We start from the raw sequence: 12,700 nt of genomic DNA on the forward strand, positions 1-12,700 counted from the left end.
CTTCTACTAGGCAAGCGCCCCGTGCACCAAACCTGCTAGGCAAGCGCCCCGCGCATCTTACAAATTCGCCGGGCAATCGCCTGTGCCTTTTGCAATGCATTTTACTTTATGCAAGCACTCCTTTCCCTGCTTTCCAGGCCCTTCCTGTTGATTTTGCATTTTAAAAGCACTCCCTTCTCTGCTTTCCAGGCCCTGCCTGTTGAGTCTGCATTTACTTTAAGAAAGCACTCCCTTCTCTACTTTCTGGGCCCTGCCCGTTGATTCTGCATTTTAATTTAAGCAAGCACTCGCTTCTCTACTTTCCGGGCCCTGCTCGTTGATTCTGCAATTACTTTAAGCAAACACTCCCTTCTTTGCTTTTCGGGCTTTGCCCATTGATTCTGCATTTACTTTAAGCAAGCACTCCCTTCTCTGCTTTTCGGGCCTTGTCCATTGATTCTGCATTTACTTTAAGCAAGCACTCCCTTCTTTGCTTTTCGGGTCCTGCCCGTTGATTCTACATTTTACTTTGAGCAAGCACTCCTTTCTTTGATTTTCGAGCCCTACCCGTTGATTCTGTATTTACTTTAAGCAAGCATTTCCTTCTCTGCTTTCCGGGCCTTGCTCGTTGATTTTGCATTTTACTTTAAGCAAGCAATTCCTTCTCTGCTTTTTCGGGCCCTGCCCATTGATTTTGCATTTTCCTTTAAGCAAATACTCTTTTTTCCCCTTTATGGGCCTTCCCCATTGATTATGCATTTCTTTATGTAAGCATTTTCAATTAAGTAATGCGTTTTCAATTAAGCATGCACTTTCCAATAAACAAGTATCTTTCCCATGATGCACGCACCCTTTCTTTTACACTAGCACTCTTTTATTTTTCCGCGAAGTTCATCCATGTCTCATTTTGCTTCGTTTATCTTTCTGTTAGGTACAATATTCCTTACATATCCAAACAAAGGAGAAGAAGAAAGTCATTAGAGGTGCCATGTTGGTCATTGCGATCAAATTGGGGTGCTTCTGAAAGTCTTTGGCTACATCCTATACTCGAGCACGCAGTCAAAGAGAGGCAAGCTGTCAGCACTCCATTTTGGTTCACCAATTCAAGCAGTGTCCATCAACAACGATTCAGGCCACGACTTGAGCATCAATACAGAAGAAGGCTTGACAAAGCAACAAGTCGCTATTCATCCTCAAGTCGATAGAAACAAGTAGGGGATTCAAGTGCACAACAAAAGAACTCTCTTGGTCATCAAGATCTAGCAGAGCAAACAGAGAGCTTGAACAGTCCCCAAACCGGCGTTTACAAAATACAACGTCGACAGTGCTATTTTCCGCCGGTTCAACGAGCTGCCGAAAGATATCCAATATTGAGCTTCAAAAATCTCTCATGGTGCCAAACAGATGAAAAGTGACTCCGAATATTTTTTGCAGATTTTCTGCTCCATACAGAGCAATTTCTGACAAATACTGATAACTTTTCAAAAGAAGCCCAAAAATGCAGGTTCATCAGACAAATGTTAATGCTCGATGTCAGACACAGTTATACCCTGCGGTTTCACAGATTGAGGCATCGCTTCAAATTGCCTCTCGGGAGTCCTGCAGACTCCTCAAAAAACTCCCGAGCGACAAAACAAGCGCACCTTTCAGCGGAAATGCATAACCAAAAACTGGTATGACGGAACATCGGCAAACAAAGTTAACCATGCATTGTCCCGAAAACCACGGTGGACATACGCAAATGGTCAAATCAGACTGTAATATTCCTCTCAATTTCCAAAATGACCTCAGAGGAGCAAAAGGTTGTTTTCACTGGAAATCCATAACTGGAGGTCCCTTTGGTAGAAACTTAATGCCGGAAAACTGCTCTACACTGTGCTAGCCATCTCAAGGCTCAATGGGAAATTCTCAAATTGGATTGCACAAATCATCTAGGCCTCACAATGGTTCTAGAAAGATTTCAAATGCCTTTTTACAGTCCTTCGAGATCTATTTTAGACAAATAGAGATCGCAGTTGTCAGCACCCTATTTTGGCTCACCAGTTCATGCAGTGCAGGTGTGTCTGGTTTGACCAGTGGTGATGTCTTCAATATAGAGCAATCGATCAAATGGTTATTAAATCCTAATAATTTGCATTTTCACTATTTACAAGACTCGAACCTGAAATATTGCTTAAGGAGAATAAGTATTGAATCTCTTAAACTAACTTACGTATTTAATTTTTATGTGTATTTTGGATTAGTACTAGTCAAGTTCGAGCCAAATCGGCTTTCTAAAGGGTAATACTCTTTTAATTAATTAGATTTTTTCTATTCACATGACTCGGATTAGAGACTTTATTTAAGGAGAATAAGTGCCGAATCACTTATATGTACGCCTATGCTTCTTTTTGTATGCTCGCGGAGTCTGTATATTTAGAAGAGAAAATTTTGAAAGATCAATCTCTGCCAATGAAATAAAATAGATCAAAAGTACTGATAATTTCCTTTGCCAACTAATACCCAGTTATCATGTGATTTTTCCATATCATGCTGCTTGCCATATGATGCATGCCTGTTACACAAAAAGTTAAATTACACATTATCATGTGCATAACCGCCCACGCGACTTACCATTAAAATTTCATTTTGGTATAATTTGAATATTATCAATGCTAAAAAATATTTTAACTTTTTGAAATCTCATCAAAATTAGGATAAAATGATACATAGAAAATGATATCCTAATTGTCTTGCTACATCTCTCTCTGTCTGATCAAATCATACAATATTCGCAACCCCACCGGCCACGTTAGTATCTGATCATCCGTCTCTTTCATTGTACCTTTGTATATTTGCTCACTATTTTTGCTCAATTATTTTGATTTTTTTAAAGGCATGATTTCCTAAATATAGTTTTCATATTTTTTTGGTAATTTCAACACGAAACTTGGTATTATCCTTTTTGGAGCGATCACACGGGGTATCCAGACTAGTTTGTGCGAACTTCAAATAATTCTTTTTTTCTAGACTAGAGAAAAGCTAATCTTTTTGGAGATCGAACACAATGACTTCTATTGATAATTCCAGCTTAATTATCATCAGAAAACCCTTGAGATTGTTAGTTGGTGGGTTTAGATAGGTAGATAAATGGGAATATTTTCAAATACCAAGGGGTAAAATTATTGAGTTGGCATGCTTAACCCTAAAAAGAATTGAAGGATAATTAACCGCATTATTACCCTTCATTTCCCGATTTCATATGAAATTTGCGATTTCCAGTCACTAGTTTGTTAATATATTTCTGATTAACATGTCATACATGATATATATAGCATGTCGTTGTGTACCTATCTAGGCACGCGTGATAGATGATGTATCGTCTCACACTTACCTTGTTATACTAGCTAGTTGAACATGCCCGCGCATATGCGCGAGCTAAGAATTGTTCGATAACTAAAAAAATTATTATTATAAATTCTTTCATTATAACTTCTATAAAAATGAGTTTTCTTTTGTTCTTATATATTTTATGTGTGCAATCTGTTATCTTGATATGTTATGCAATCTCAGTAGTACTCAACCCACTACAAAAAAATTATCAATTCTCTCTTATTTGAAAAAACCTTCAATGAATATATTTTATTTTATCCATACAACAAAAAAATAACTATGAATAATATACCAAATCTCATGTATTATTGCATGACTATTACCTAAATAATAAAATTCAATATATTATAAATATAATCATGAATTTCTTATTTTAGACTTTACTCCTTTTATTTAATAAGACTTTTCATGGGTTCATGTCCTTTTGACTTCTAGAATTGATGTGGTAATGCGAAATCACACCAAGTATCGCGATCATATTAGTCGTGACTTGAAAAGTCTCTCAATCAAAGGCATACCTCCTCTTATGTAGCGTCTTCTTAGGTGCATTATAATCTATATAGATTTGTTGAATTGATATTACTGATCAATATAAATATATATAAACTAGGGGAGGAGGAAACGCACCATGTATACTCAAAACGTAAACTCTCAGCTCATTATCTTTTTTGAACATTTTATTCTCCAAACAATTAATTACCCCTTAAAAATTTAAAAGGACATCTATCAATATAACTCCCATATCAATAGTAAATATACTTAGAAACACAAAAAGTATCATTATTAATATATAAAATATCGATATTCAAAATATTCTCTCCAGTAATTAATTATATTATTAATGATATCTATCTACCTATCTATCTATGCGTCAATATATTGACTAAACTTCTTAAAATAAAATTCACTGGAAAAAAAAATCAAAAATTTTTAGAAAAAAATATTGTAGATTGATTACTTGTAGGTTCTATGAATTTTATAAATTTTACGCCTCAACTTTGAAGGGGAAAAAAAAGAAATAAACGTTGTTCTTTTAGAAGTAATATTGAAACAACCAATTCGCCTTAAAATTTAGAAACAACCATGAAGAACAGAATTTGACGAATTTTGCTATTTTTCCATATTATCAATATGTTATTAGTGTAACTTAAGAAATTTTGAAATTAAAGAATTTTTCCCTAAATTAGAAAGAATTTATGAAAATATGAGATAATTTTCAAATTCAATGTGCTTAAATAACCTTACAAAAACATGTCCTTAAGTAACCTATAAAGAGAAACATGAAAATCCATTTTATGCACCACCCATTTATGTGATATAATTATTCCCTACAGTCTAACTCCCATATGATATTTTCTATTCTTTGTATAACAGAATAAGCATATTGCCGGATGATTATCTCTTTCTATGCCTTATTAGCATTTCCGTAGCACAAGAGTAAGAATAAGCATATTGCCGGATGATTATCTCTTTCTATGCCTTATTAGCATTTCCGTAGCACAAGAGTAAGAATTTGTGTTTTCTTATCCCTAATTTTCAGTTTGTTGTTACTAGTCTTTTGGGTTAGTGGATGTTAGTTCCTTTGTTATAGGAGATAGTGAGGTTTGTTATTTAGTTTTTGTTACTAAAAGCCTTTATAAAAGGTCTTCTCTGCAGAAAATAAATAGTGTGCCTCTTTACACAGCATTTTGTTTTGTTTTCTTCTACCGTTTGCTCAACATTGCTCATAACCAATGTCATTGGATATGATCATCAATCCTTCCCAAAGTCCTATGCCACATCGACTCTAAATCAGAGCAGTTTCCCTGCAGGTTTCGTCTTTGGGGAAGCCTCTTCTTCATACCAAGTAATGTGAATCCCGTAAACCTTGGAAAGTCAATCAGTTTATCGCCTTTGCAATGATGTTCTTCTTGATTTTCATCTCACAAGATTTTGGTTTCGCCATTGCCTTTTATAGTACGAGGGTGCAGCTAATGAAGATGGAAGAGGACCTAGCAGTTGGGACTATTTCACCCACACGTACCCAGGTGCATTTTTCTCCTTTATTATAAATAAACATTAACACCATATCCAATGAGATTAATTTTTTTAGCATATGGCTGTTGTCATGTTAAACTTCATATGGTATAGGAGCATGGCTTCGAGCACTGCACATGTGTATGCTTTCCTTTAGATTAATTTCACGTGATGAGCCTTCAAAAGTTTTCAGCCCATGCATTGGGTGAAATAATGCTAATCTTTTAAATATTTCACTCTAATCTTTTAAAACAGATAGTTGTGTGGAAAGGAAAAGAAAAAAAAAGGACAGGTCATGTCATAGTTCACAGTTATTGTCTAATATTTCCTCATTGAATTTGATTCCCAAAATGATATTTCCTTATGATTCATTCTGTGTAAAAGGATAAAGGCATAAAGGCATTCCCTTTAACTCGGACAAGGAAGCCTTCCTACAAACGTGACTCCTTCTCGACCCAACCTGTCGTGAGATCTATCACTCAAAATCAACCATGAATTAGAAGCCTCTCTCTTTCTTAGAACTCCAATTGTGGCAGTTGTGGCCCGCTAAGGAATTACATCACTTTCCCTTTAAATATGTAATTCTTGTTCCAAAGATCAAACTTCCAGTATGTTGTAAGACTATTGCCACTAGCAAGGCCAACCAACACTTTGAGCCATTGTTATCAGAACCAGACCAGATCGGCTGGTTCGACCAGTTGGATCGGGAACGATCCCATGTCCGGTTCGGTTTGCCTAAAAACCTCGGTTCTATGGGTTTTATGGGTTTCTTATTTAGTATAAAAATTATTTGATTGCGTAAGGATTTGAACTCATGACCTCTTGCTTCCCATACTAGCATACTGCCAACCAAGGCACCACTACTTTCTTAAATATAGATATTTTCTTACACTATTCTTATATTTCTTTGAAATCATCATACTTCTATCTTAATTATCATAATTTTTTAATAATATGAATATCTATTTTATTTTAATTAAACGTGCGGTCCGACTCATTGAATCCCGATTGGACCCATAAACCCATGAACTCATACCCCTTCCTGTTCATCATCCGGTCCAGTTCTGATAACACTACTTTGAGCCATTTAAGTACAAAGAGAGAGGATACGCGTAATTATTAGAAACAAACGAAGGTTTTCTTCCCTAGTGTCTTTTACGTGCAACATATTGGAGTCATACGATTAAGATTGATAAAGAGAAGTAAATCATTATCATGAAATTAATATCGACTCGATCAAAGATTGCCCAGTTGATTTAAGTGGTTGTATCTCAGAATTCTCGGCCTATACGAAATATATATACTTCGACATTTGAAGTGTTCCATGATCTTCACGTGCCATAATAAGCTCTAACCATTACGTACAACTTCTATCATCCCAAGCCATATGATAATAGTAGCAGTAATAATACGACCAATTATCGTGATATGTAACTCATTAATTCATTTCGACTTAAAAAAATTTTCTGGCTTTAATAATTTAAGAGGTTATCATTCATTCATTGGCAAGGTTGATAGGAACCATACATACATAACTAAAGCAAAGCACAGCAGCCAATAAAGAGTAACAAAAACAGCCAATAAATAGCAACAAAAAGAGCAAAGCACGGGCCACCATAAAGAAAGCACCAAACCATGAACTATAACTATAGCAAAGGCCAAAAACCAAACAAGGAAGCACTGAGGATGAGCAAGCTGGAGGATGCGCTGAGGAGGGCGGCCGAGCTGGTGGTAAGTTCCGGTGAGAAGAGCTACCTCTACATGGTGACCATTCTCTCCATGGTGGCCATCAGGTGGGACGTTGCATATCAGTTTCGGCAGCTATTGGTGGCCATTGAGTGGGACGTTGAGTCTCAGTTCCGGCAGCTGCAAGCAGATATTGACAGTCGCGAAAAGGTTGTTGGTGCCAATCCGTTGGTGGAGGAGTTCCGAATGGAGGTATAGTAAATTTTGAAATCCAAATAGTGTAAGTTTTATTTTTTGCTGTATGAACACGAGTGTGTCTGGCCCAAAATAAAATACCCGAATGTTTCATGTCATGTTATATAATACAACACGAGTTGGTTTCTTCTTCCATTTAATTAATATTCTACCGATCGATCTCTTCACTCGAATCTTCCTTGTACTTGGCATGATTCAGACAGAAAGTGATGACCAATTAAAATCTATGTTATAAAGTTTACTAAAGGGTAAACTTACAGTTCTTTGTATTGTTACTTTAATGTTTAGTGAGATCTAAAGTTAGGCTGCACTTCTAATATGCTATATTATTAAAGAGTCAATAAGTTAGGAAATTAAAAGAAAAAAGCTTGAGTACATTAGTTTCGTTTCATTTTTGGCAATTTTTTACGTGCATTATTATTCTTGAAAATTTCAAATCCTCAACACTTGAAGGAGGCATTGAAGGCGATCAAGGCAGATAATAGGGAGTACTCACTCGATGACGAATAGTTCATGGTGCATATGGCAATCCTCAATCCCGACAAGATTGGAGAGGACGGCAATGCTGTGGAGAATGCGCTCTCCTGGGCTTACCCGGACCTGAGCCTCACGGATGCTCTAGAGGCGAAAAGGTCAAAGCTGCAGACTGAGCACTCAAGGTCGGAGGATGTGGGGCTGCGAGCATCGGCCCTCAGTGAGCTTCACCTCAGCAGACTGCCATTGCGTTTCTTCCAATTGCAACTTGGTGATAGTTGCTATCTGAGCAGCGGCTTCCTTGTCCGAAGCCACAAAGTTTAGGAGCTCCTGAAGTTCATCAATCCGGAGTTTGAGTTGTAGGTTTGTCTTGACTAGAAGTTCGTTGTCTAAAAGAGCTTGTGAAGCCTTATTCTCTACTTTGGCAAATTTTTGTTTAAGCTCCTCAACAATGGTCTCGAGGGAAGCCACTTTGGCCAAACTTTCATCCAATTCTTCCTTCAAAGATGTAGATTTTCCAGAGGCTTCAGCTATCGGACCTTCATAATTAAGATCGTTCTCAAGGCTCTCCAGCCTCGGTTGACTCAAGTCCTCTTTCACTCCAGTCCATAAGCCTGCGGCAAATGGGCAGTGTGTATATATGTTAGTCGAGATTGATGGTTGCAATTCGTTCTTAAGTGTTTATTTAACCCGATATACTCATTTAAGCAAGGCTTTGCGCAACAGTCGAAAAGATCTGCCCGCCACTCATCTCCTCCGTCAGCTTCCACCACCTTCCAACTTATGCACTCATTCATTTTGTTCGCATTGCTTATATACCTTAAAGAAAAAGAAAGAATCCAAGCCTGAAATTCAAATGTTTCATGCCCCAGTTATCGATTCTTAATCGGAAACTTAACCCCTTAAACTCTTACCCTGATATAACGTATGCTGGCTCATTCACCAAAAGCTTCTTGACCTTTCTACTCGGCCGATCATTAGCTGCACTATCGGTGACTCCAATCAGGTGCTCGATAAGGCAGCAGCGCCCTGCATCCTCTGACCTTGAGTGCTTAATCTGCAGCTTGGACCTTTTCGCCTCCAGAGCATCCCTGAGGCTCAGGTCCGGGTAAGCCCGGGAGAGCGCATTCTCCACAGCATTGGCGTCCTCTCCAAACCTGTCGGGATTGAGGATTGCCATATGCACCACGACCTCTTCGTCATCGAATGAGTACTCCCTGTTATCTACCTTGATTGCCTTCAATGCCTCCTTCAAGTGTTGAGGATTTGAAATTTTCAAGAATAATAATGCATGTAAAAAAATGCCAAAAATGAAACAAAGCCAATGTGCTCAAGCTTTTTTCTTTCCTAACTCATTGACTTTTTAATAATATAACATATTAGAAGTGTAGTCTAACTTCAGATCTCACTAAACATTAATATAACAATAGAAAGAACTGGAAGTCTACCCTTTAGTTAACTTTATAACATAGATTTTAATTGGTCATCACTTTCTGTCTAAATCATGCCAAGTACAAGGAAGATTCGGGTAAAGAGATCGAACGACAGATTATTAATTAAATGGAAGAAGAAACCAACTCGTGTTGTATCATATAATATGACATGATACGGTCGGGTATTTTATTTTGGGCCAGACACACTCATGTTCATACAGGAAAAAATAAAACTTACACTACATGTGGTGGGACCCCAAGTTTCTAAATGCGTAAAATACTATGAAGTCGACACTTGTCTGTCTCGGAATGCATAGGGATGAGTTTTAATATAATAACTAGTTTTGAAACTTGCGCGTTGCACAGACATTGACAGTTATTCAAATTTTTAACAGTTCGTTGGAACAAAATTCCGAAAAAATATATCTTTACAGAGTTATTACAACATAATTGGATCATACAAAATATGAATTAAAAATTGGTCATGGGCAATTCATAGTCTCATAAAGTTCATCCACTTTCTTCCTATCTAAACTATGTACACCTATGCGTCCAATGAACATTATACATTTGGAGAGAAAATCTAAGAGTTCAGGAGTTGATTAAGTCAGTTGATCCAATCCAGACAATGTGGATGGCAGTTAGAGCACACAGAATTTGGCATGAATTGCTGCAATATTGTCAACTACCTTTTCAAGCACCAAGATCCAAAGAAGTAAACGGGGGACATCACCAACGTGCTTGAATTCCTGTAGTTCTTTGAAGTTCAGTCACAGCTTTACCTACACCTTTGCTTCATACAATTTCTTCTTCCCTACATCAATAGTCTCAATTGTAAGATGATGCAACGTCTCAGCAACTACCTTTTCTTGCCTTCTCCACCCTCGTAAGCATTCTTCAACCAAAAGACCCCAGTTAGACCAAATCGTTCCCTTGTAAATCTCGAAATGAATCCCAAACGGGCCTCCAATCTTTGAGATTCCAATAACAAAGGTCGATGTTCACATCTCCTTGAATGACTTTTATATGTTATCAAAACATGTGTACACGGTTTTTCGATCAGTACGTTGAATTGCCCAGTCCTCTTTCACTTTGGGTAGCGTGAAACTATATTCCAACCCATAATATATACATTTACCACGAGCATTGATAGATCCCCAAAGGAAATTAATTGCACCTTTTACGTAGTAAATGTACATATTGTGGGTTGGGATATAATTTCACGCTACCCAAAGCGGAAGAGGACTAGGCAATTTAATGTACCGAAAGAAAACCCGTGTAGGTACTTTTCGATAACATATGAAAGTTTTCTGAGAAGATGTGAATGCCTACGTTTGTCATTGGATACTCATAGATGGGAGGCCGGCTCGTTTAGGGATTATAATAAATTTTTCTCGCCACTCATTTATACCACTGGTCAAAGAACATGTATCTCATCACCTCCAACCAGCAAGCCACAAATTAAATAACTACGGTGCAACTTATTTATCAATTGATTTTAGAAAACATGGTTTTTGGCTAGCTAGCCAATAGTGGGGACTCTAACAACAGTGCCAGAAAGATTTGTGTAAAGATTTGAACTCATGACTTCTTGCTTCCCATACTAGCATACTGTCAACCAAGGCACCACTACTTTCTTATTTTTTTAACTCTACATTTTAGTACTTATTAAAATCTAATATTTATTTTGGAGTAATAAATATTAAATATAGATATTTTCTTACACTATTCTTATATTTCTTTGAAATCATCATACTTTTATCGTAATTATCATAATTTTTTAATAATATGAATATTTATTTTATATTAATTAAACGTGCGGTATGACCCATTGGATCCTCGATTGGACCCATAAACCCATGAAACCATGCCCCTTCTGGTTCATCATCTGGTTTGGTTCTTATAACACTGTTTTGAGCCATTTAAGTACAAAGAGAGAGGATACATGTTATCATTAGAAACAAAAGAAGGTTTTCTTCCCTAGTGTTTTTTACGTGCAACATATTGGAATCATACAATTAAGATTGAAAAAGAGAAGTAAATTATTATCATGAAATTAATATCGGCTCGATTATAGATTACCCAGTTGATTTAAGTGATTGTATCCTATAATTCTTGGCCCATACAAAATATATATGCTTCGACATTTGAAGTGTTCCATGATCTTCACGTGTGCCATAATAAGCTCTAACCATTATGTACAACTTCTATCATCCCATGCCATATGATAATAGTAGCAGTAATAATAAGACCAATTATCGTGATACGTAACTCATTATTTCATTTCGACTTAAAAATTATTTCTTGCTTTAATAATTTAAGACGCTACATTCATACATTGGCAAGGTTGATAGGAACCATACATACAAATGAGAGCCAATAAATAGCAACAAAAAGAGCAAAGCACGAGCCACCATAAAGGAAGTACCAAACCATGAACTACAAATAAAGCAAAGGCCAAAAACCAAACAAGGAAGCGATGAGGATGGGCAAGCTGGAGGATGTACTGAGGAGGACTGCGGAGCTGGTGGTGAGCTGCAGTGAGAAGAGCTACCTCTACATGGTGGCCATCCTTTCCATGGTGGCCATTGGGTGGGACGTTGCATATCAGTTTCGGCAATTGTTGGTGGCCATCGGGTGGGACGTTGAGTCTCAGTTTTGACAGTCGCGCAAAGGCTGTTAGTGCCAATCCGTTGGTGGAGTTCCGAATGGAGCTATAGTAAATTTTGAAATCCAAGTAATGTAAGTTTTAGTTTTTGCTGTATGAACACGAGTGTGTCTGGCCCAAAATAAAATACCCGAATGTATCATGTCATGTCATATAATACAGCACAAGTTGGTTTCTTCTTCCGTTTAATTAATAATCAGTCGATCAATCTCTTCACCCGAATCTTCCTTGTACTTGGCATGATTCAGATAGAAAGTGATGACCAATTAAAATCTAAGTTATAAAGTTAACTAAAAGGTTAACTTCTAGTTTTTTCTATTGTTATTTTAATGTTTAGTGAAATCTGAAGTTAGACCGCACTTCTAATATGCTATATTATTAAAGAGTCAATAATCTATAAAATTAAAAGAAAAAAGATTGAGCACAATGGCTTCGTTTCATTTTTGGCATTTTTTTAAGTACATTATTATTCTCGAAAATTTCAAATCCTCAGCACTTGAAAGAGGCATTGAAGGCGATTAAGGCAGATAACAGGGCGTACTCACTCGATGATGAAGAGTTAATGGTGCAGATGGCAATCCTCAAGCCCGATAGGACTGGAGAGGACGCCAATGCTATGGAGAATGCGCTCTCCCGGGCTTACCTAGTACTGAGCCTTAGAGATGCTCTGGAGGCAGAAAGATCCAAGCTACAGATTGAGCATTCAAGGTCAGAGGATGCAGGGCGCTGCCGCCTTATCGAGCACCTGATTGGAGTCATCGATAGTGCAACCAATGATCGACAGAGCAAGAAGGTCAAGAAGCTCTTTGGTGAATGA

At 37.2% G+C, this 12,700-nt stretch overlaps 1 protein-coding gene across 1 annotated transcript; it reads left to right on the top strand.

Moving 5' to 3' along the window:
- The first annotated feature begins 11,694 nt into the window (after positions 1-11,694).
- LOC116200559 (protein MID1-COMPLEMENTING ACTIVITY 1-like) lies at positions 11,695-12,700 on the top strand. The gene is made up of 2 exons (XM_031531394.1): positions 11,695-11,859; positions 12,377-12,700. Exons 1-2 carry the CDS (start codon positions 11,695-11,697, stop codon positions 12,698-12,700), a joined length of 489 nt encoding a protein of 162 aa, XP_031387254.1.

The sequence above is a fragment of the Punica granatum genome, chromosome 3 (assembly GCF_007655135.1).
Source record: "Punica granatum isolate Tunisia-2019 chromosome 3, ASM765513v2, whole genome shotgun sequence".
Classification (NCBI taxonomy): domain Eukaryota; kingdom Viridiplantae; phylum Streptophyta; class Magnoliopsida; order Myrtales; family Lythraceae; genus Punica; species Punica granatum.